Source organism: Lepidochelys kempii, chromosome 3 (assembly GCF_965140285.1).
Source record: "Lepidochelys kempii isolate rLepKem1 chromosome 3, rLepKem1.hap1, whole genome shotgun sequence".
In the NCBI taxonomy this organism is placed as follows: Eukaryota; Metazoa; Chordata; order Testudines; family Cheloniidae; genus Lepidochelys; species Lepidochelys kempii.
In genome coordinates this window covers 15,827,689-15,853,907 of record NC_136382.1, presented here as the reverse complement: position 1 = coordinate 15,853,907, position 26,219 = coordinate 15,827,689, and the positions used below count along the sequence as shown (strand labels likewise).

General features: G+C 39.8%; 1 protein-coding gene across 3 annotated transcripts in view; it reads right to left on the bottom strand.

The window, feature by feature from the left end:
- Nucleotides 1–6,243: 6,243 nt before the first annotated feature.
- Nucleotides 6,244–26,219, bottom strand: part of RUNX2 (RUNX family transcription factor 2) — a 111,018-nt gene continuing 91,042 nt past the window's right edge. For 2 of the 3 annotated variants that reach the window (XM_073335765.2, XM_078852047.1), the window contains one exon: nucleotides 6,244–11,489. In XM_073335765.2, the coding sequence (XP_073191866.2) occupies nucleotides 11,011–11,489 (479 nt within the window). In that variant the 3' untranslated portion in view covers nucleotides 6,244–11,010. The remainder of the gene's footprint in view (nucleotides 11,490–26,219) is intronic. The other variant, XM_078852048.1, reaches the window with a different exon arrangement.

The window sequence follows — 26,219 nt, the reverse complement described above, 5'->3', positions numbered from 1 at the left end:
GCATCCACATTTATATAGGTGCAGTTAAGAGTCTACGGTTCTAAAATCAAATGCAATCTTTCCATCATGTCACAAAGATCATTAATCTACCAGAGCTGTCATCTGTGAACATCACTCAATAGTAGAGGTGAAACATGTAATTGTGAGGCACAGTAACCTAGGTCAGCTTTTTCTCCTGGTCAGGGTATCAAACCATAGTAGTACAAGATATGATGTAACCCTGCTCAAGAACAATATCCTGCACTTCTCTAGCACCTTCCATCCAAACATGTGAAAGCACATTGCAAACATGAATGGTTTTACTGTCATCCCCCCACACCCCTGCCAGGTAGGTATTGTGATATCAGTGATGCAGATGAGGGACCTGAAGTACAGCAAAGTTAAATGACACGCAAGGTCTTCCAGAGAGTCTGTTGAAGAGCTGGAAATTGAATATGTCTCCTGACGTCCAGACCTCCATCTTAACCACAAGACTGTCCTTCTTCCATCTATTAGAATTACTCTACTGCAATATAATAAGCAGATAAATATAATAGACTAAGAAAAATAAAGGGGGCAGGAGAGGGGAAATAAAAAGGAAAGGCTCAAAGATGCTGTTTTAAATCACTGGTTTCAGTTCGGGGTTTTACTATTTTCTATGGCAAAGAATAAGTCACGTAAATTCCATGTTAACAGGTATTTTGTACAGTCCCATAAAAGCCAAGGGGCCATGGGTTTTTAAGACCTTTAAACTATAGGGGAAAATTCAAGCCAGTGACTTTGTGCTGTGCAAAAAATCCTGAAAGGCAAGGAGAGTAATGTAACGCACACAGCAACTGGTTTGAACAGGGAAGTACGAACTGGATTTTCAGTCCTGATTCTGTGATCTTGCTGCCAAACAGGGGTTTGCAAAGCAAAGGCCTCTGAAGATTTCTCATACTTCTTGGCTTATTCTCCTGTTCATCTTAACAGAAATCAGCTGTTCCCCTCCTCACTTAGCCAGTATGTTGCAGGATAGAATTTAGCATCTGCTCTGACTAGTGTTAAAAAATGAGAACATCCTGCTCTGTTAGGAGAACACCACCACTGGCAATAAAACGGCAAAGATCATTCAAGATTCCAGAGACCTGCTTAAATTAATCTTTCCTTCCACTTCTCCCTCAATGGATAGAGACCACTGCTTGCTTTTCATATTCCCTGACATTTCCTTCACTTGCATTGTGCTCCTGATTTCCTAGAATTTGGGATCAGGATCGTTCTCTTTTTGGGAGAAGCTGCACAGAGGAGTTGATCTCTGAGCAGTTTGATGCAGTAGGTAGGATGAGATCAAGCTATCAAGGACTTTATTTTTTGTGTGTGTGGGTGGGTGTTTTTTTTTTTTATTTTAAACAACTGCGGAAAGGAAAAAGTAAACAAAACTGGGGGGCTGCATCATTATTTATGCTCCAGTGTGTGTATTTTTAACTGTACAATGCCATAGTCTGTAGGAATAAAAATGAAGGGGGACAATTTCACAGTGAGTTTGGCACCCTTTTCCCATGGACTTTCTATGGAATTTGCGCACCTTACTTCCCTGTGAGAATCTGACCCCCAAAGGGCCACATGGTGTCATCAATTTTTAAGAAGTCAAAGAAAAATGCTGCGCAAAAAAAACTGATGGAGTGATAAAGCCTTAAGCTATTGAATGATGTCAGCTGAGTTCCTGCTGATGTACACTGATATAATTGCAATCAGAATCCAGCCCGGTTAACCATAGAAACACTGACAACTTGCTACATAATGTCACATTTAAACTTTGCAATTTTTTCTTCAAATGTTGGGTTATTCTATCAGCTTTTACTCTATATCTTGATGATCCTTTCTATTTGAAAAGGAGAGGCTGAGAATTATGTTCAGTAAGTGCAGACCAAATTGTATCCTGTTCTTAGCTATACCTTTGTAAATCCAGGGTGAATCTGTTGACAGAGCAGTATTTGGCCTTATGTCTGCATTGTTATTGGCCTGCTCAGCAACTTGCAAACTGGGTTAACTTTCTGTAAACATGTGGTTTAGAAACACACTGTTTAAAGAGATACTGGCCAGTGGCTTAGGCCTGAACACCAAAGTTGTAATAAAAAAGGAAATTAAAATAACAAATAGCATGTTCAAAGCACTCAGTAAATATTAACTAATCCTCAAATAACCCTGCAAAGTAAAGAAGTATTAATATCTCTATTTTACATAAGGGGAAACTGAGGCACAGAAAGGGATGTGACTTGCACTCAACCTTACAATTTCTCAAAAATGTAAGTAAATGAAGTTTTTTTAAAAAAAATTAAATATTCCCATGGAGGACTAGACCCCTAAATGCAACAGCTCTGTGATCATACGTGAGGCCCAGAAAATGAATCCAATCAGTCAAGATTCACTGTCCAACCTATGCAAAAATTAAACAGCACAAATGGTGAAAAGAAAACTGTGTTAAGTTCTTTTGGTTATGTAGGGGATCATTAGCAACCCAGAGAAAGATGTTTTGGAGGCAAGTCATTTAACCTTAAATTTGCAAGCGGCTAGTGATTTTTGGTGCTGGTTTGGAGGGCGAGGGAGGGGTTGGATACCCAAATGGAGGGAACTGTTTTTTGAAAAGAGCTGACCACATGCCCTTCAAAAATCAGGCCCTTTTAATGTGACTCAATTTAAGCACCCAAAAGTTGAGGCACTCAATGAGAATTTAGGCATTAAGCTCTTTGCACCTATCTGTTAAATAGGGATAACAACTCACTGTTCACAGAGGGTGCTGTGAGGATTAATAAATGAAAAATTGTGAGGGGCTCAGATACCGCAGTAAATGGGGGCAATATAAATACCACAGAGAGATAGTAGTATTTTGGAGATAAGTCCCGGTCAGCTACTACAGCAATGGAGAGAGATTTATAATGATCGTGTACCCATAAGCGTGAACTTGTATTCTATATTTCTTTGATGTAGTTTTTCGCTCTACGTTCATGATGTGCTACGGGCTGTTTCCTTAAAGGTGCCGAGTTGAGCTGCTCAAACTATTCATGCAAACCCCTTTATCTCCTGGACTCAGCCTCTATTCACAAATTGTCTGTGAACAGTGCACACGTTTTTAATAAATTTGTTTGTTATGTGAAATTTTCCAACATACTTTTTACGAACAAATTTCAGCCTCTGCGTTCTTCTCAAACTGTTCCCTATAAGAATTAATTCAAGTCTGGCTCTATGAGCAGTACAACTGGTTACTTGAGTCACATGGCATTGTCTCTATTCCCTGATTGTACCAGTTCAATCCTATGGTTTAAGCAGTGCCAACACTCTGGCCAGGGGTGAACTCCACCCAAAAACATTTTTAATAATTTCCCCACTACTTGCTTAGGTCTAGTGCTTGGAAGTTTGCAGCATTTGACCAAAATCTGCATATCAGCTGCTTGAATTTAGGACTCTATCTTCTCTCCTCTTGTAAAAACGTTTTATAATTTTTTGTTTGTTTGGTGCTAACAGTGAGCTCCGTGTTGAACATAAAGACAGATGCTGTCCCAAAGAGCTTGTTTTAGGGCACTGAGAAAGTAGATTTAGAGCTTCTGTTCTCCCTCTCATAGCAGAAGAACAATGGGATAGCCAATGAAACTGAAAGATAGCAAATTCAAAATGGATAAAAGGAAATACTTTTTCATTCAGTGCACAATTAGACTGTGGAACTTGCTGCCACATGATGTTGTTGAGGCTAAGTTGTTTATATGGATAATAATAAAAATGTCCAGAGATTTAACAATTAATGCAAAAAAAAGTTTTAGAAGAGATGAAAAACCTCATGCTCAGGGATGCTAGAACAATTTTTATAGTGGGGGTGCTGAGAGCTATTGAAACAAACTATAAACCCTGTATATAATGTAAACCATTTCAAGTTGGGGGTGCAGCAGCACCCCCAGCACCCATCGTTCCAGCACCAGTGTTCAGGCTTCAGGGTTTAAAATGGTCTCTGACTACTAGGGATTAGAATGAGACTTTTGTGGAGCAGATTATCTCACATCTGCCTATTGTGGGGTTCTTGCACCTTTGGCCACTGTCTAAGACAGAATACTGGTCTAAATGGACCACTGGTCTGATCCAGTCTGCTAATTCCTATGTTTTCTTCTAGGAAAGCACATGAGCTTTCAGTTCACAACCCTTTGTTCCTTCTGCTATCTATGAAGCCCACCTTCATGCTCATCATCCAATTAGAAAGAAACTATTTCTTATGCAAAACAAACTGCTGATGTGCTGTAGATCAGCTTGAAATACTCTGGTATTTTCCCCTTCCCTTACATTTTCACACACAAGTGTCCCTTTTTTGTCTCGTGAGCTTGACTGTGTTCTCGCACTTCTGTAAATCAGGAGCAATTTCACTGAGGATGTGGGGGAGAAATAGCTCAGTGGTTTGAGCATTGGCCTGCTAAACCCAGGGTTGTGAGCTCAATCCTTGAGGGGGCCATTTAGGGACCTGGGGTGAAAATTGGGGATTGGTCCTGCTTTGAGCAGGCAGTTGGACAAGACCCCCTGCGGTCCCTTCCAACCCTGATATTCTATGATTCCTCTCTGAGGTTATAACAAAAATCTGGTCTGGAGTCTGAGACTAAAGGCCATAGTGTTTGTGTGCTTTTGAAAATCCCTCCACTAATTTATTTGAATGCACTGTTTTACATTTTTCTTCTTTTGGATACTAAACAAAACAAGAAGTTGAGGCAGCAATGTTTGCTGAGGACATGTGAATGATGAGTTCTCAGGGCAGCAGAACTCAGACTGCAGAGTTGCATGCTCTACGGTTACCAAAAATGACTGCAGTTATGAATCAGTGACTGCAGCCATCCCTGTGCTCTGGTTGACCAAGAGGTCTATGCACTAATGATTTTTATAGTTTATGGTATAAGCAGTTACCAAACTCCTTAACAATAAGACTTGGAATATATTGAAACACTAGAGAATGAAGTATGTTGCCTGGCACACTGGTGGTTCTTGCTTTCCGGGCAAAGTTTTCCTAAAGTCAGGGGCCAAACTGGTACCATGTTCACCCACAATCTGAGGGACTGGATGTTTGTATTACAACAAACAGCTATTAAATAGCTATTAAACTACTATTTACATTTTCATCATTAGACTTCAGCATTAAAGATTTCTTGAGATGGATGGCGCCTATCACACCTCCCTGAGCTATTGTTTCTCTCTGGAAGCACTGCTTTTGTTCATGTCAAGAAGGTTATCTTCATAACTACAAAGGGCAGAAACTTAATTGCTTTAACTATATTTCGCAGAAACTGATGGGGCTTCTGGAGAAGTGATCATTTGATGTTATCACTGGATCCCCAATCCTGAGTAAAATACAATAAATCAAAACTGCACCTCTACCTTTTTGCCCTTTGTTACTGGAGGTTTAATAGGACTGATGGGAAGAAAAAGAGCTATTAACTCCTTTCCATATGCCTTCAGCTGCAGGCAGCAGATACATTACTCCTGTCTCAGACCCACACCTAAGAGCTGCTATAAATGCGAAGTAGATATTTATTCACAAAAAAATAATGCAAACTGATACCATGAGGCTAAGGCATTTTGTGGGAATGCTCTATGCAGGGATACTCTTAGACATAAGCAATGCAAACAGCTATTTGTTCTATTCCTCCCATCCTCCACGTGGTCCTATGGCAACTCAGCAGCTCACACAACAGGCTGATCTCCTGCTGCCGCTGTCATGGGGAGGGGAGGAAAAGTTAACTTCTCCCAGATCTCCTCCTCACAATTAGTCTGACCAGGTGCAGGGGTCAGTCAGGTAGAAGTGAGAGTGCTGAAATCTGCTCAAGGTCTCCCCAAAATCGTAAGCTCTGCTCACAATGCCTCATGAACTGGCTGTTTGTGCTAAAATTCGCCATTAGGTTTCAGAGTTATCACTCAGTGAAAATGAATGGGAATGTTTACATCCCTCTGAAAAATTCTGTTTAAAGTAGTTTGGCTGCAAACTCAGGAAGAAAGCAGTGTTTGGGAGTGGGGGGTCAGATCTGAAAAGTTTTCTTTGCAGCCATCCAGACTGGAAACTTTATCTTGATGTTTAGATGAAACCTTAAACACTGCAGAAAATGAAGAAACAACCGATGAATTTTTGGTATAGTAGCCCATGGTATATTAGCTCTATCCAGTCCTTGACTGTTCAGGTGTATGACTTGGATAATTAAAGAGACAGCAGAGGAGAAGAAGCAATGAAGAACATTAACAAAAAAGCCATTTTATTGAAAATGAAATTCAAACTTCAAATTAATATTACAATCATGAGAAAATGCCAAACAATTCAATTTACAGTTGCAACATACAATACAAATAGTCCCTTTGAACTTAAAGTAAACTCATCCACAATCGCTGTCTGTGGCACAAAGCAGAATGTGTTTGTACAATATGTGCATGAAAAGCAAATCTTGGGCAACGGTATTTGAAAAAATAAAAAACTTAAAGCTTGTATTTACAAGAAATGCTACAAATGTTTTGTTCCAGCGGAAATTCAAGACTGGTAAAACATATTTAACAACAACAACAAAAAGGAATGTCACTTGTATTACCTAAAACAAAGTTACTGTAAAAGTATGGTTTTGGCTGATATACTTAAAAGTACTGCATTTAAAAAAAAAAGCAACGAGTTATCTGTAAACGTGGAAGTAAACAAACATCTAAAAAAGTTCTCAGAAAATGTTAAAATGAAATGCATTATATTAAAAAAACAGTAAGAAATTCAGGGGTTCAGAGAATCGGGCTTCTTTGATCTTGTACTCATGGCTGGTACCGGTTATAATTATTGCTTTGGTTCATGGCTTGTTGTCTATCTGAATCCTGGCACACTGTATCACCTGGATTCCATGGCAGGCTCCAGTAATCAAGGCAGAGCCGTACTCCGATAAGTATGACAGTGCAAAAGTTTCCCCACTCAAAATGGCGCCTGTTGAGACTGATAAATCTTTGCTGGGGGACTGCTGGCAGGAAGTTGAAGACTAAGAAGTACACAGCAGCTGGTCTGGTAAAAGAATCCATAAATGCCACTTTAATGACATTTTAGGTCAAATCCAATGTGCTTCATACATGTGGTCCCATTGACTTCAGTAGGTCTACGTATATGAGTATGGAGAGCTGGATTTACCACCCTATTTTGTATAAAGGACATCATACCTGTTCTGATGTAAGTACATCTTTGGTAGAATCTGAGAGAGCTGGAGATTAACAAAGGCATTTCGTTCTTTTTAAATCCATGAACTGCACCAAGACTTCCACTCCCCGAAGGAAAAGGGCTCTTGTACCTCTGAGGAAATAATCCTCATAATAATCATAATGTAAATGATACTCTAAGATTAACTCCATAACATACATTTTCCTGAAATCCTGAATCAAGAACATTTCCAAATTCACTTGGAAGCATTTTCCAAAAGCTCAGACATGCGATTGTGCACTGACATGTTTGTGTAGTTACCCCCAATCACCAGTGCAAATATAGGAAGAGATTTTTCAAAAGTGCCAAAGGGATTTAGGAGCACACATTCTATTAAAAGTCCATGGGACTTGTGCTCTTAAATCTTTGGGTACTTTTGCTATCTCCTTCTTAGTATTTGCCTGCTTACATGAGCAGAATTAGCCATTTGCCTGTGTGAACCTAGAAGCTGAGCGCATATCCACATAAACCATGGCAGCAAACCACCGAACCCTGGTCAACAAACTCTGTATTGGGGGGCTCATGATACTTGTGCTTAAAATAGCTGTGTAGGCAGTGCTTTGAAGTTGCAGCTTAGGCTGCAGTTCAGGCTCTGAAGCCTAGAGAGGGGGATGGGCTTTAGAGCCCAACTGCAATGTCTACACATCTATTTTTAGCACAGTAGCATGAGCCCCCCCTTGTCAACCTGACCTGTCAGAAAGCAAGTGCAACAAACTTAAGCATGCATTTTGCATTGCATGCAAAAGCTATTTGCAAGTCTGTTCCTAATGGTCCAGTTTAACAATGGGGTGACACAAACAGAGTTATGTAGGTACTGAGCAAAATGGAAATCAGGTCTGTGATGGATTTATCCAGAAATCAAATGAAGTGCTTGAATGGTACAACAAAATCTTTAAGGAGAAAAAAAATTTCTGGGTTGCTGCCTGCAGCCACTCTCACAACATTTCAACACAAAAGCATCCCTAAAAAATTATTTAATACGCATACAGTAAATCTTTACAAAGCCCTTCTCAGCAATCACAAATAACGTACAAATATAGTACCTTTTATTAAATAGGAAACCGCTTGCACGGGCAGTACATGTTTTTTCTTTTGCTTACTAAACAAAACACAAAACTGAAATGTGTAACCAGACACTGGCTTTTTAAGTGCTACTGAAATTAGCAAACGTACTTTACAGTTACAAATAAATGGACAGTGGTATGCTTCAAGCTACCACAAATAAATAGAATCAATTACAGCTTCCATCTTTGAAGGAAAACTAAGTATTAGAAAAGTGTCTTACTTATTTAAGCATACTTAGTATACAACCTTTAGAAGGCAAAGATTTTTTTGTTTTTTTAAGAGCGAGTAATCACACCAAATTGTGAGGAATGTACCATGGTAATCTCTGTAGCTGACTGGCTAAACCATCGACTGATGATGACAATGTCTATATTGTCCAAATAAATTATTATACTGGATGACTGTTCACCATTTATTTAGTGTGAGGATTACATCCTCATTGTCAACAGAGGTGCAGCCCAAGGAGAATACTGGTTACTGGACGCAATTAAGACTAGCTGGGTCAACAGAGAGCACTGCATACTGGCAGCATGAAGCCTAGGCAGGCTGCACTTCTTGTTATAAGCCAGGGTGGCTGCAATCTGATGTATTCTATGGCCCTGATTCAGCAAAACACTTGAGCGTGTTCTCAAGTCCCATTGAAGACAATGGGAATTAAGCATGTGCCTAAAGTTAAGCACATGCGTAAGTGTTTTGCTGAATGTGGATGGACTGCTGAATCAGAGGTTAATATGTACAGTAGGAGCCTGATCCAAAAACCCATTGAAATCAATGGAAAGATTCCCACTAACTTCAGGGGAGTTTGTATCAGGATCAGACTCCTGAGAACTTGCCAATGCAGCCCTTGGTTTGCAAAATTTGGGTGCCTTGGTTTACTGTTGGTAGCAGACAGGTTAGTTAAGGGTATCTGGTGCAATTTCATATCCCTGTATTAGTGTACAATGCTTAATAGCCAGGAGTGAGCTTTAAGGTGACATTCATCTTCAGTATTAAGTTTGAAGATCTGACTATTGCTGAACACCGGACTGGCAGAGCATTGGTCTGCAGAGCAGTTATTCCCTTGTGCTTGTCTCTGCAATATGACAACTGCCATATTTATTTAAAAGTAAACAAAAAAGAATCCTCATCGCTCTAGCATTTGATGCTAGTTAATTGTGACTAAATCACATCAAGAGGCTAAATACTTTTGGTTTTGTTTCATAAACCAATTATTATATACACCTGGTTGAAATTTCAATGAAAGAAACATTGATGGGATTATCACAAATTTCTCCCTGTCTCCCATTTCTGAGCAACTGCTAGTTGAAATTTTTATGAATTTTGAGACGCTGCCAGAATTTGTCAACATTTCAAAATTAGAAACACGCTGTCAAAATTGACATTTTGAATTTAACATTTTTCAAATGCTGATGGAAAAAACAGGGAGAAAGGAAAATCTGGGGTGGAGGAAGCACTCATTTTTCCTTCCTGTTTTTCAACCAGCTCAGTTATTACTGATTAAAAGGCAAGACTGTGCTGAAGGCAACCAGATAGCTAATAACATTTTTAAACACAATATTTCCTTCATAGGTTATTTTTTTAAAAAAGCTACATCCAAAATAATTTGATATGGATGTATTTTGGTTTGCGGGGAGGGTTAATCGCATTGTAACCAGTTCACACTGGAACTGTTTTTCAGAGTTCAGGTACCGGTCTGAGGTTCACACCCCTGAAGAAATTTTATTATTTTTTTAAAAAACAACCCACTTTTAGAGACCGAAGTCAACATAGCATTACATTAAGAGACGTTTAAAGGGTCCAAATGTCATTAAATAATTATAAATATTTCTTTAAAGTTATATGATGATTTATGTTAGCAAATAACTTCAAATTTCACACATTTATAATTTAAAAAGAAAAAAAAAACACAGCCAAACACAAGTACTACCTATACCATTTTGGCTTGAGTAGCATATATTGCCATTTTTATTTTTTGCATAAGTAATAAGATTTTGCTTTAATTTTGGAGGGTTGGGGTTTATTTTTGGTTAATTGGACAAAGGCAAAAATAATTATAGGAAAAACAGAGGAAACCCCAAGATTGTCTATTCAGATTGGTACCTTGAAGACTTTCTCTTTTAAGTACCAAGAAAAAAAAAAAGCAATGAACCGAAAAGTTCCAACTTTTATGTGCAACAAGGCTTGGATAGAAATTTTGAACATCCACCATGATCTGAATGTGTTATAGCAAAATGGAAGAAAGAAACTTGATCTGTGCTTTCCCTTTCATGTGCACCAATACAAGCCAGTTGAATTGCACTATGTGAGTGAACAGGGTCCCATACGTTGTATGTTTGCAACTGTATCTGGAGCTCAAGGTTTTAAAAAAATAAAATGGAGCGTGACCTTTGCCTTGCTTCGCCATGTTTTTCCTGATAACTGGGGAGTCCGTTTTCTCCTTATTGGCAAACGAACTCACTATTTATGACAACAGTCTAGACAAAAAAAAAATTGGGTTATTTTTGTGTGTAAAAAATACATTTTAAATATAAAACAAGGTGTAAAATGTTTCCAAGAAAAATATGTGCTTTGATCCACATAATCTGAAACCTGGATTGTGCTTGGTTGGTCACTCTTGCGTTATTTATGGCCACTACCATCTCATCTAAATAGTTGCACATATCAGTAAAATCTATTTAAAAAACAGGCACTTTGTAGTTTGCCGACCATTTGTTTTTGGCTCACGGAGATTGGACTGCGCAGAGAAAATTTCAATATGGCCTCCAAACGGACTCATCCATTCTGCCACTAGAATTCAAAACAGTTGGGGAGCTGCTGTGGCTTCCATCAGCCTCCACACCGTCATTCTGGTTAGGCAAGTTAGGATTTAATAGTGTGCCTCCGTTTGATGTGGTGGTGCAGGGAGGAAGCATTCTGGAAGGGGAGCGGTCTCCTCCCGGCACCATGGGGAACTGGTATGATCCTGATGAAGTGCCATAGTAGAGATATGGAGTGCTGCTGGTCTGGAATGGTCCACTTTGGTTTTGGGAAGAGCCTGGATAGGGCGGTGGTAAGTAGGTGTGGTAGTGAGTGGTTGCTGACATACCCAGTGACATGCCTGAGGTGACTGGCGGTGTATAGGTAAAGGTAGCTGGATAGTGCATTCGTGGGTTGGAGAAGCGGCTCTCAGTGAGGGATGAAATGCTTGTGAACTGCCTGGGATCTGAAAATGGGCCCAGCTCTGAAGCACCTAAAAATTATAACAAAAGATGGGGGGAAAATTCTGTAAATATCAATTTTTTTATAATAGTGATTTTTTAAAAGAAAACCCACTTCTTTTGGTCCCCCAAAGAACAGCAAATCATATCAAATAATACATTGCAAGGAAAAGAATCATAGACCTGTCTTATACAAATGCTGGGCCAAAAGCATCCCTGGTGTAACTCCACTGATGGCAATGGAGTTAGTAGTATTGCCAACTCCAAGCATTGAAAAAACACTGGTCGGACCCAACCCCGCTGAGACTTTAAAAAATAATAAATGCTGAATTATATTTTATTTGCTTTCTGGTTTCTGAGCATAAAGGGTGCACTTGGGTCATCTTTACAGGCTTTCCTCTGCAGCCATGAGTGCTAGAAACCTTTTGTTTTAAAAGAAAGCTGAGTCTCCTGTGAGCACTTCCCTTCGGAAGCTGGGCTTTAAGAACAACAGTAATTATCCCGAGACTTACAATAAAATCACAAGAGCTGGCCACACTGAGTTAGTCATGCTAGTGACATCAAGAGAGTTAAACCAGGGATGAATATGCCCCCACTGTTCTTATCATTCAGTATATCTCAGGTCATGATCCACTGGACAAGGTTTTCATCTCTGAAAAAGGTTATTGGCTGCATGTCGAGAGTTTTAAAACAGGTGAGCCACCAAGCTGCTAGGAAGTCTGAGTGTTTTAATTTTCAGCACAGTGCATGGTAAGTTGCAAGCCCAACACTCATTATTCACAGAAGCTGCCTGCTTATAGTGTCTCTTCCATCTTGTTGTCTATAGACCCCACAGCACGTGGTTACTCTAATTCTCCTGGTGGTAACACTCTACAATAAGTTTGTCTCTGATGTGAAGCAGTGATGGGTGAACTCATTTAGCCCAATTTCCAATTCTCTTCAAAGATCCTAGGTTTCAAAATAATAGGCTGGGTGTTCTGCTTAGGAAACTTGGGGGGGAGAGAAGGAGCAGAAAAAGGGATGGTAGAAGTTGGATTAGAGAGCTGGCAGAATGAAAATTGGACAGGGGGAACAGAGAAGGGGCAAAGAAGTCTAATGAAAAAATAGAATGCAGTGTAAGGGCACTCACTTGTGCCACCCTACCTTTAGAGGTGCACAACCCTTTAGAGTGTGTGCTCACTTTCTCCTCATATGAAGTGTGTGTGTGTACACGCATATGGAGGGAGCACTGGTTTAAATTGCAGGGAATGTGTTCATGATTTAAAGCTGCTTTGGCCCTGTGCTTCTTTGTTTGAGAACTTAGCAGCTTTGCAAAACTTCATGACCCATGTGGTTCACCCATCTTTTCTCCCAAAACCACCAAATCTGTTGTATTTAAAAGGGAAATTAGGGTGCCTGTCAGGTGCCAGATGACTGCACTGAACACTGAATTTCTCTGCTTATCCACAGCATAAGCTGCACAACAGATAACAGCAGTGCTTTCCCACACCATAGCAGCAATGCACCTCAAACCTGACCTGCAAACATTCCCATCTAGTGAGGGGGTAGGTTGGTCCATTCCTGTCCTTGGCCTTGATGGTGAGAGACAACGGTGGGCATGAATGAAAACCCTAAGGCAGAAGGATTCTGTTGAGAGTGCCATCAGCTGGCATGGTGGTTTTTATGATTTTGACATTCGACAGTTTCTGACCATTAGAAACTGCACGAAGACCCCCACTAACTCATTTGACATAAGCCAGTCAAAATGCTGCCAGGTGGTGATTAGAAATGTGCCGAAAGGCAATGTTCAGAACCAGATTAGGCGTAGGGTAAAATCACAAGGTCTGATTGAGCGTGAGGGATTCTAATCCAACATCTTCAGAAATTCAAAGAGAGCTAGATTTAAAGTTCCAGTGTGGGGCCGTTTCTAGGAGTGATCATTATATGATTACTACTACCTGATCTGGAGTTGAAGCAGTGACCTAGAAGTGAATGACTCCATATCCATTTACCAGCCCACTAAACCCCAGCACTATTGAACGTAATATAGCTTGTACAATAGAACCTCAATGTTACGAACTGACCAGTCAACCATACACCTCATCTGAAACAGGAAGTACGCAATCAGGCAGCAGCAGAGATAACAAAATACAAATACACGTACTGTGTTAAGCTTAAACTACTGAAAAAAGGGAAAGTTTTTTAAAAAATTGACAAGGTTCGGAAACTGTTCCTGTGCTTGTTTTATTTAAATTAAGATGGTTAAAAGCAGCACTTTTCTTCTGCATAGTAAAGTTTCAAAACTGTATTAAGTCAATGTTCAGTTGTGAACTTTTGGAAACAAACATAACATTTTGCTCAGAGTTACAAACAACCTCCATTCCCGAGGTGTTTGTAACTCTGAGGTTCTACTGTACTTTTATAGCAAACACTGTGTCACTGCATGCAAATTCTTTGGTTCTTAACTACAAACAGCAGCCTGAGGCCATACCACCCAGAAACAAAGCTGTTGTATTGGAACGCTATCATGTTGCTCCTTTTATACTGTGAAAAGGTCTGATACATATCGGGAAATTTAAGGTTATTGTACAGTTTCTCCAGCTGCTTGAGATACTGAGTCTGAATCTGTTATTGCTTATGATGCTCTCACATTAGTGTAACTCTACTGACTTGAACTAAGTTGCTCCTAATTTACACTGGTGCAAGTTACGTTCAAAGGTAGATGTGGAATTTGTACATTAAGTATTTATATTTTGTTTCTTTGCAATAACTACAATTCTTGTTATAAAGTCCAAGATGCGTTTGATGTTTTTTCACTGTTGCTTATAAAGCACAGAGTCCTATTTAGGTAAACACTGAATAAATGTAATTTCTTCTTATCACAACGAGGGTTATGTCTGTATAGCTCCTACTTGCAATTCGGTCACTTGCCCAATTTGCCAAATTCCCTTTTAGCCACATCTTTAACTTTTTGGATTAAGTTGCAATGTGTTTCTTTACCAACATTTCTGTACTGCCCTTGTGCGAGCATATTATTTTCAGGGTTGATCAGAAAAGTGCTGGGTTGAAGGGAGTTCTGAATTGGAAAACAAATGTCAGCCGTGCCTTGTTTTTCTTCTCAAAACCCACTTTTTCAGGCTTACTTGGAAACTCTAACTCTCATTGCATCGAACCATTGATATCACATCTTTTGAAACCTGTAACCCTGGTAACTCATACTCTAGCCTCCCATATGGCCATGCCATTTTATTGACTTCACTTTGCCATAGCCCCCCCCCCCCCTTGTCTTATCTACTTCTGCTGCTTTAGTTTTAACTTAGGCCCTGATCCTGCAACCACTTTATGTGTGTAAATTTAAGCACGTGCATAACTGTTTGCAGGATTGGGATCTTAGATGGTAAGCCCTTCTGGGCATGGAATCTATCTTTATTTGTTTCTGCTGTGAAGTGCCATGCACATAAGTAAGGATGATGGTTTATAGTATAATAATTTGAAAGTGCAGTAAAGCATCTCTCTTGAAATACCACCCTCTTCCCCCCATAAACATCCCAATCGACCATTAAAGATTTACATTGATTTTTCTGATATAACAGTGGTGAAAGTAGTTTGAATTTGAGGCCTCCTGGTCTCACAAAGTGTCACTTTTCACATGAGTGACACATGCAACCTGCAGCCTATTTCAGAGCTGAAAGTTTTGCCTAAGCTACACTTGTTTAGTGAAAACAGTATTTCCTCTGTTGATGTTACAAAGACAGAAATGGAAATCGGCATCTCTAATGCCATTTCTATCTTCTATGATATGATCATTTTATGGAGCTTAATTAACAACATAAAAGAAAAATCAAATCAGAGTTTACCTCTTTACCCAAAGGATTTACATCTCAGAGTTTAGGTGAACGGTACTTAAGTTTACTAGGTAAGTTCTGCACAAATGTCGTTTGGCATACAAATCATCCGTGAGATATAAATTTAGAACAGAAATGAAGTAATGTTAAAATGTCAATCTCTGCACTAAAGCAGTAGGTTAGTACGTACTTTCTTTCCTGCAGACCATACTGCTCTTGTGTTTTGTATTTAAAATATGAACAATTAAAATTCCATGTGGTTTCACTTATTTTGATGCAGAAACCTCATTAAAAACCCTAGACTTGGGAGCTTGCCAATAACAGTCTAGGATAGGATTGCTTTTGCATGAGCTTTTTTTTTTAACCTGTTGCAGCTTCACTGATATATTGTTTACAGCACAGCATGTGCCATGGTCATTTCTCCATTTCAGTTTACGGATGCCAGCTAATGCCAGTTGACATTCATTTTTCAATTAATGAGCTCTGCTTGTAGTTTACAGAGAATAATGCAACAAATTTCCGCCTGGTTTCAGCACTTTGGCCAATCACTTCCAATTATTATAGACTGTAATGTACTGTGGGTATATTAACTCCTTCTGGGTACAGCAAGCTGATGTGAACTTTAAAAGGATTATGGGATAATTTTATAACTTACAAACATTGCAATTTGCTGGAATGTGCTTAGTCATTTTTTGTTATTGGGACATTACTGAAGAAACATTCCCTAAACCTATTGCATATGTCTGCTGTGGAAGGGATTTTTAACAATCCAGTGCAGTGTGTAATCATTAAAAAAATGTATGAGTAAATACAATGGTGTTTGTCTATTCTATGCTATATTAGAAAACAATTGAACAGACAGACCCAAGGAACCTCAGCTTGGCATACTTATAACTATCACTAGGGACTATTTTAATTAATTATATTTCACCTAAATGGTGCATTCACAGCTTTTAGGCTTCGTGTTATGCCTTGTACTGTTTAAAGATTGCAGTAGTTATTCTATCCTGAATAGGCAGGGACGTGGGACTAATTGATCCGATATGGCTTTTTTCTTCCCTAATGTCTAAGATTTACTTGTGCAGTTTAGCTTATTATAGGTAGGGGTGGTAGCACACCTATTATTACAGTTGCCTGACTTTTCCCATTATAAGATCCAATTATCAGTTGTTTATAACTTTGCCAAATTTTTAACCATTTGAGCTGAACTTTTTGTATTTATTTATTATTATTGTTGTTATTTATTATTATTATTTCAGCCAAAACAGTTCTGTTTCTGAGAACGAGGCAAGTGGAAAATAATTGTTTAGCCCTGTGGAGAGTAGGCTGGGTCCAGGACAGACTGGAAAGAACAGAGAAGATGTCATGCTTGGGGGGTAATTGTCCACTAGAGCACACTCCCTCAAGAGCCTAGAATGGAACCCAATATTACTATTCCTCCACTCTCAGCAAATATCTGTGAAACCCACTGGCAAAATGTCCCATATCCCTTTAGTGGTGGTCCACATAGAGGACAACAACATAGTATTGCCATCAGTTACTCCACTAGGACAAGTGGCAGGTCTGTGCGGCATATCTATAAGTTCCAACCTTGCTGAGGACCCACGTGGCTGTCAATATGATGTCACATGATCGAATTTCTATTTGATTTTCAGTTTACCTTTTAAAAAACCTAGGAACTTGAACACAAAAAACTGCTAAAAGAACATCATTAAATCAAGCACCCAAAAGTCAGGATACATGAGAATTAAGGTTGCCGGTACAATCTTAACTTGGACCCCTTGTGCATGTGCATTATGATACAGTACTTGACTACATGATCACATACTATTTTTTTCCGCCACAGGATCTTGCCTCATTTAGTGTACAAAATGGACCTGCTCTGTAGATGAATCAGGGCTGCATAGTGAAGGAGATTGTCTGTCTGTAGGACCCTTGTCTCATTTGTTGCAGACATTGGAAGGTGTGTGGTGAATGAAGCAGAAGAGAGAGGATGGCCTTGTGGTTAAGGCAGCTGTATGCTGCCCTGGAGAACTGAATTCTATCCTTTCTTCTGCCACAGAGTTCCAATGTGATGCTGGGCATATCATTTCAACCAGGTTTCAGTGTAGCAGCCGTGTTAGTCTGTATTCGCAAAAAGAAAAGGAGTACTTGTGGCACCTTAGAGACTAACTAGTTATGTACTCCTCTTTTCTGGGTGCCTGACTTGATACTCTGGGGTCTGATTTTCAGAAGTGCTGAGCCCTGTCAGATACAACGGAAGTCAATAGGAGCTGTGCTTTGAACAAATAAAATGCAATGTAATGTTAAGTACTCTGAAAAATCAGCTCCCTAGATATGTCAGATTTGGCACTCAAAATTAGTGAATACTTCTGACCTTAATTTTTTTGTGCCTCAGTTCCCCAATTGTAAAATGGGGATAACACCACCCCCTGCAACTTGTTAATGTTTGTGAAGCACTCAGATGCTGCAGTGAGGAGCACCAAAGAAAGTCTCATGAGGAAATTAATAATGGTGTCTTCAGAGCAGAGTTTAAACAGTGTGCAGTAAATAAGGCTTGGGGCCACACACTGAACAGTGAGGGAAATAAACTGCTCATTCAGTGAGCAATGTCCATCTTGGGCACTGAATGAGGCAGTGGTCCTGTGGGAAAAAATAGTTGTGTGAACATGTAATTAAAGAATGTATCATAATGCATACACACAAGCGGGCCGAATTAAGGTTGCACAGGCAGCCTTAATTCTGGCATTTCCTAACTTTCGAATGCTTGACTTTGCCCTCTTAATTTTTTTTAATACAGGGGTTTTTTGTGTGCAATTTATATCTGACTTTTTCCGCAAACACACTTTTGCATTACTGTGTCATTTTATTTTACTTTTATTACTTTTCATTTTAATTTTTCTTCTACTGCAACTGAGAGTATTTATAGAACCAGACCCTGATGCTGCAGTTGGACTCCTACAGGTAGACCCTTGACTTCAAGGAGGCTCTGCATCCAGGCACAAGGGGTGACACTGTGGATCCAACTGCTGGACTGGGGTCTGAGGTGATGTGTGGGGGAGGGGGGACTGAGGGGTCATATACCCCCTTACCCCAGATTTGTGGCCTGGCTTGTACTGAGCATGCTCACATGGACTGCTCTCACTCTGCTCCTCCCTCCCCCCTAATATACACACACTATCAGCAGGCACAGGTCGTCTCTGCCTGAGACTGTAATTTCCATGCGGCACAGGCTGCCTCCTTTTATGTCTGTTAATTGGCATGCATGCTTAGGCTCTCATCCTACACAGGTTTACACATAAGCTTAACTTTCTGCATGAGCTCAATGTGACGACTTGCATGCATACAGTTGAGCATATGTGTGAATGTTTGCTAGATTGGGGACTTTTGGTGCTATGGAAATAATTATCATCATCATTTTGTTTTTTCTCAGTGCCTCAGATTCTCCATTTTGAAGGGAGAATGATAACTTCCTACCGCTTGTGCTAATTCTTACAAAATCCTGGGTCTGCGTTTGCAAAGCACTTCATAGATGCATAGTGCTAGAGAAATGCAAATTGCCAGTAATTATTATTAATGTCATTCCTCACACAAATGATCCTCATCATTTCTACTTCATGAAAGTAACATTCGGTGAGGTCTGGGATTTTGTTTTTTAAAATACTTTAAAGTCTGTATAGCTATTACTTTCTATCGCCAACCAAGCACATCTTTAATTAAGGGTTTCACAGCAAGCTATGCTGTCACAAAACTATTTATTCTGAGCAAGGCCATAAGATCAGGAACATTTAAAAAAAAAAAACGTGAATTAGGGAAAGAGGCTCCCCACAATTTTTTTTGCTGTGTTCCACCCTCTTCAACAAAGTAAAGTTTTGGGATTCCCCTTTCCATCTAGTCATAAAGAAAGGAAAGGTGGTTGTGACCCACTGAAACCTGTTTGAAACCCCCACATTGAGAATTCATCTTCTGTGGAACCACAGACTTTTAAAAATAACATTTTTAGCCTTCTCCAATATGGAGATAGTGTACACTGATGTATAGCTGCCATGTTATAGGTTAGCTGAAAATATTTTAATAACAATACTAATGAGAGCTGTACACAACTTTCATTAAAAAACCCCAGATCACACGGAACTCAGTTGGGGTTTGAGCCAAATCCCATTAAAGTCAATGGGAGTGGGATCCAGCCCTGGCTTTGGTTACCATCATTGTGTCTTCCGTGTTGTTCCCTATGTATGGAACTAAAATCTAAGGTTACCACCCTGCCCTTCTTAAAACACACTTCTGCAGAGATGCCCACGATAAACTGCTCACTGATAATGGTTAGGAAGGTACCCTGCATGGACTACTGATTTCATTAAATATCTCGTTTTATTGATATCCTAACAAAACCAAACTAGCTTTGTCCTCCTTTCTGCAAGCCCTCTGTTTGTTACTCACTTGTTGTATCTTATTTAAAACAGCCCCAATTTTGAAATCAGATCTGAAATCAGATATAAGTGAACTGGCATGGAGTTCCACTGAAATGCAAAAGGTTCCTTCCATACAAGTGGGATTACAAGATTGGGGTGTTACAGTGTAACCCTAAGGAGTTTTACCTTAACAGTCATTTTAGTCTGTATTCGCAAAAAGAAAAGGAGTACTTGTGGCACCTTAGAGACTAACCAATTTGTTTGAGCATAAGCTTTCGTGAGCATCCGATGAAGTGAGCTGTAGCTCACCAAAGTTTATGCTCAAATAAATTGGTTAGTCTCTAAGGTGCCACAAGTACTCCTTTTCTTTTTAGGGTTACACTGTAGTTATCCTGTGCGCATGAAAAGCTTAGTTTAAACAAACTGCGCCGAATACCTCCTTGTTGTTTGAGGCATTCAAAAAATAATATATATATTTACTTAATTTGTGTTAAATATTTTCAAATTGCATTTTTAAATCAGTTTTATAGACCAAAACTTTGTCTCCAGACAAACAATAGCAGCAGAAGAGGTGTGAACTGCTCCCCCGTTCGCCTCAACGGGGTATAAACTTCAAGCCTAGGTGGGGACCATTTAAACTGTAATATTATTGAGCACAACAGTCTAACAAAACTCAACTGAACATTTTTACTCCTTCACAGCTGTTTCATTGCATAGTGTCTTCCTGGCCTTGCACTTCCTCTATTTACATGTGAATTTTGATGATATTTCAATTTTTTTTTTAACACTGACTTGTGTGTTTTGGTGCTTAGGCATGGTGAGTGGCACATTAAGATACCATCTATTCTTTAGTTAGATAGATGTTTTCCTTGAATTTTTTGTGTCGCCCCCAAGCATTTTGGTTCATCTAATATCAACCGTCAAAGTACCAAGTATACAATAAAGGAGAGTGATTCCTAGGCATATCTGTCAGATTGCTTAGCAGGTAAAGTGGTGTCTCTTTTCACTTTCCCATTTAATCCAGCGTAGGCTTTATCATTACCCCACTCACTTAACAGGGGGGTGGGATAGCTCAGTGGTTTGAGCATTGGCCTGCTAAACCAAGGGTTGTGAGCTCAATCCTTGAGGGGGCCATTTAGGGACTGGAGCAAAAATCGGGAATTGGTCCTGCTTTAAGCAGGGGGTTGGACTAGATGACCTCCTGAGATTCTATGATGTTTCTGCTACAGTGGCTGCACAGGAAGAACAGAGGAAGTCCTGTTTCTTTATGTATTTTAACTATTTTTGGCAGCTGTCGCGTATCTGTGCACTGGTTTTCACTGAGCTGTCCACTATGACACCAAGGACTTTTTCCTGGGTGGTTAGTTAATTTAGAACCCAGCAACTTGAATGAATAGAAATTCCTTCAATGCCTTGTACAGCACAACACCTCTGGCCAGACGGCTGACAGCAGAGATCGAAACAGGGATCACTGGTTCTAAAAGTGGGGGTGTCTATTGCCTGAGCTACAGCCCCAAAGTACCTTCGTGCAAAGGCTATAGCAGACTCCTAAACCTTTCTATACAGACCCAGCCGGTAGAAAAGGACAGAGGGCCCACTGTGTAAATGTAGTTTACACTTGCATTTGTCAAGAGTGAATTTCATCTGCCATCAAATGCTGCCCATTCAACTTGCTTGATTAGGCTCCTTGCTGTCTTCTCTAGTTTTCACTATCCCATCTTGGTAATCTTTCCCACAATCCACATGTTGGCCCTGTGTGATCATGGTGGAGAGAAGGAACTGGTTGTATTTTGGGGATGAGAGTAATTCATTCTCAGCCAGCTCGACTTGTTAGAAATTTCAACCTTCTCTCATGTTGGGACAGAGCTGGCTGCTGAGACAAAAGAATTTAAAAGCCTTGACACTTTTATGTTATTTGTTAGTCTTTTTTATATAACATACCTCCACAAATAACTATTCCCCACTATTTTTGCACTGGATGATGTGATCTTATATATCTGTGACATGGAGTCTGTCATATAAAGCACTTCTCCCACCATTGTAATAACATAGTACATCAGCTTCTGCTGTGAAATGCACCAACTGTTAACTGTGCACAGCAACATTCACAGCAGTTGAAGGCAGGAAGTGCAGAAGAACATCAAACCCTCTTGAAACTAAGTACTTATACAAGGGCTCATCACTACTTGTACCTATCTATTAATGTATGCAATTGGTGCAGTATGATGGAAGCAGAACATATATAATACTTCTTGGAAATATCACACGAAGTCTGGCAAATCTACAATGCTGTGCAAAAAAAAAAAGGGGGGGCTAATACTTTGTGATGTCACTCACACATGAAACATGCACACCCTGTTCAATTTCCCAAAAGTTTCACCACTGGAATTTTAGTTGCTGCTGTTTTTCACCAGCCCCAGCTACAATGCACTACAGGGAACGTTTGAGGATTTCTTGGATAGCAATCTAAACAGAGCTGTATATACCAGGAGAGTGAAGCCACAGGGCTGAGATCTTTAATGTACAGTAATAGAGAGTCTCTGTATAATAATTCTGTGCAACTCTCATGAATGGGAAGATAATATACAATGGGGGCTAGGAGTCTAGTTTATTATTATTATTATTGCAGACAAATGTGCCTTAACAATCCAATATAAATGTTTGTTTCCCATGTTGTCATGAATTGTACTTTTCCACTGCATGCTCACAACTCTCAAATTCCATCTGATCCTCAAGCAGAGGCAAAGAAACTAAGCTATGCAAGGGGGAAAGTAAACCTTGGCATTTCACTGTAACTTCAACCTTTAAACCCCCTCTTTTTTTCTCCCCTGCCAAATTTTCTATTAGTATCCTGTTCAAATAATACACTTCCCTTTTGTGGAAAGAAAGACAGAGGATTCCTTGCTGGTTCTTGATTAAGAACTTTTAAGAAACCGGGAAGGAAGAGACTCTTTGAAACTGGATCTACTGTAGGACGGAAGCCAACACACAAGACATGGTGTCTTTTAGAAAAGGCCACACACAGTGCCATTGCAGTCATATGACTTTTCTGTCACATCCTGAAGCCATTTCCAGCTCGTGCGCGAGTTTGTACTCCCATTTAGAAGAGGATGGGATATATTGGGAACACACACATGGAAACACTTTCAGGGAATCAGTTTCCATGAAATCCATAATGAGCCAAGTGGCTTCAGATGTGGCGGCATGCCTCAGATTAGCCAAAAAAAAAAAAAAAAAGACAAATCCACCCTTTCAGCCCTTATTTCAGTTTCAGAAAAAAATTAAAAACCACTAATGACTTATGGCTACCAAAACATGAAGCCACCAAAAAAAAAAAAAAAAGGGGTGGGGGTGGGGGGAACCTACCCCTCCTCAATATAGCCTTTTTACTGATGTTCTTATCAATCAAAAGGAACTATTTCTGTCATGGCATTGGTTTGCTGGGCTTAATTAGCTCTTTCTGAAGTGTTGCTAAAAACACTGTGGAGGTGAGGGGTGGGCGAAGTGTGTGTATGGGGTCAGGAGGCAGCCTCTGGTTTGATAACGTGTGGTCAATTAAGATAGTTTTCAAAATTGTAGTTAAATGATAAATGGTTAAGTAAATCTCTCCAGAAAAGCTGCATTCAGATGGGACATCCTTATGTTTGCCTTAGGCCCATATTGGTTGCAACTGGGTCATACGGAAAGCAGGATTTATGAGTTGGCAGGTATGTTGGCTGGCAGGTATTACACACTAGTGTCAGGCTGGAGGTGTGTATCAGCATAATGTGCTCCAGTGGCAGGAGACTTAAAGTTCAGGAAAGACCTGAGCCTGCTTTGCTGAAAGTTACATGTGATGAGGAATGGAGGAGGAGTTCTGGATCTAACTTGGTAATGAACCACTTATTATGGACCCCAAACACTGATCTGGAGGCTGCACTGCAGTTCAGCCAACAACACAGTAAGGACTAGGAGGCAGAATTACCAATGGAAGAACAGAGCAGCAACCCACATCCCAATCTGAGTATTAAGTCAAATAATTGGATTCCGAGGATGTACGGAACATGGGGGAATCATGCACTCACTGAATAGGACATTTAAAACAAGAACAGAAGAGATGTTGAGGGCATCTTTTATTAAAGCTACTTTACATTTTTTTCACTAGCAAATATGATCAAAATTTGGCAATAGCCCTTAATTTGGATCAGATCATGCCACCTTTACTCTGCTATTGGGCAACAAAATGGCAAATGAAATTTAATGTGGATATATATAAAGTAATGCACACTGGAAAAAATAATCCCATCTATACATACAATATGATGGGGGCTAATTTAGCTAAAACTAATCAGGAGAAAGATCTTGGAGTCATCGTGGATAGTTCCCTGAAGACGTCCATGCAGTGTGCAGCGGCAGTCAAAAAAGCAAACAGGATGTTAGGAATCATTAAAAAAGGGATAGAGAATAAGATGGAGAATATCTTATTGCCCTTATATAAATCCATTGAATACTGCATACAGATGTGGTCCCCTCATCTCAAAAAAGATATACTGGCATTAGAAAAGGTTCAGAAAGGGGCAACTAAAATTATTAGGGGTTTGGAACGGGTTCCATATGAGGAGAGATTAGAGGCTAGAACTTTTCAGCTTGGAAAAGGGGAGACTAAGGGGGGATATGATAGAGGTCTATAAAATCAGGAGTGGTGTGGAGAACGTGAATAAGGAAAAGTTATTTACTTGTTCCCATAATATAAGAACTAGGGGCCACCAAATGAAATTAATGGGCAGCAGGTTTAAAACAAATAAAAGGAAGTTCTTCTTCACACAGCGCACAGTCAACCTGTGGAACTCCTTGCCTGAGGAGGTTGTGAAGGCTAGGACTATAACAGGGTTTAAAAGAGAACTGGATAAATTCATGGAGGCCAAGTCCATTAATGGCTATTAGCCATGATGGGTAAGGAATGGTGGCCCTAGCCTTTGCTTGTCAGAGGGTGGAGATGGATGGCAGGAGAGAGATCACTTGATCATTACTTGTTAAGTTCACTCCCTCTGGGGCACCTGGCAGTGGCCACTGTCAGCAGACAGGATACTGGGCTGGATGGACCTTTGGTCTGACCCGTATGGCCATTCTTACGTTCTTATGTACGCTCCCTGAGTAGTAACTTATTCCACAGACAGTCCCCGTGTTTTCAGTAAGACTACTTGTGAAACAAAGGATCTCCCAAGGTAAGAATGAGAGACTCAAGATCTCAGGTAGCCAGGTTGGAGCTTGCTTAGATCTCCAAAAGTGAAATTGGAAAATAAAATCCCAATGAATTTTAAAGCTTGTTTCTACTGCTGGTGCTGCTAAGACTTAGCTTGGAAACTCTGAAAGAGTCTCATACTCCATTAATACAATGCTCTTCTCAACTTCCGCCTCCAAAACTAGATCTGAGATTTGTTTTTCAGACTGTTCTTTCCACCAGAGTTCGGCACAGTAAACTAACTCAAAACTTCTGCATCAAGGAAAAGGTCTCTCTTAAAGTTTTGTTTGGCTTTGCTTTCAAAGAGCTGTCTGTATATTTTAGAATATGTAGAATTTTCCTTTGATTTAAACCTCCCTTTTTAACAATGGACAAGAGATGATTTCTCTGCTAAGTGATTTAAACAAAAACAAACAGATTTTGGTTACTGAGGGCCTTGTTCTTAAAGCGTTTTGGGTTTTTTTTCAGGGAAAAATCAAACCCTACAAATTAAGCTTTTGGCAAAAACTTAAACTCCCAACTCAGTACAAGTTTCTCCTTCTTATTCCAGCTAAACAACATAGTACAAAAGGGTAGAAAAGGTACCTTCTTGTTCCACACATATATAAAAGGACTTCATGTCTAATGTAAACAAACAAAAACATACTGTTCTAGTCCTGAAATAATCTTTGTCTCTTAAACGTACATTTTTAACCTCCATCTCTTTTCATTTCCAATGCCCTTATTTTTTTTTTCTTTTCCCCTGGTATGAAGTTCTCTGTCTCCTGAATGTAAACAGACACACCTAATTCTGTACTAAGGTGTCTGAAAGCAACTCCTTGTTTTCAGAGACCGAACTATGCGGAAGACAAGAAGACTGAAGCTGTAGAAGCAGGAGTTGCAGCTCCTGTGCTGAGTGGAGAGTTTAACATGTGGATTGCTTTTGAATTTCATGGAAAATTATAAGGAGTACTTGTGGCACCTTAGAGACCAACCAATTTATTTGAGCATGAGCTTTCGTGAGCTACCTGTCATGGAAAATGATATAACTATCTTAGGTCAGGCCATCTCATGCAGGGCAAAATACACTGCTGTAGCTCAAACAATGGAAAGAAAACACTCCTGGCAAAGCAGAGGGAGCCAAGTGAATTTTTCCCCCTTACCTTGATGATGGTGAACATACAGTGATATTCCTAAGTGATGCCCAAACCATCTTGTTATTGGCAGCAGTCTTTGGGTAAAATTTTACCCAAAAGTGCCAAAGTGACAAACCTCGATTTTCAAAATGGTCTTAGACACGTAGGCCCAGATCCTCAAAGGTAGTTA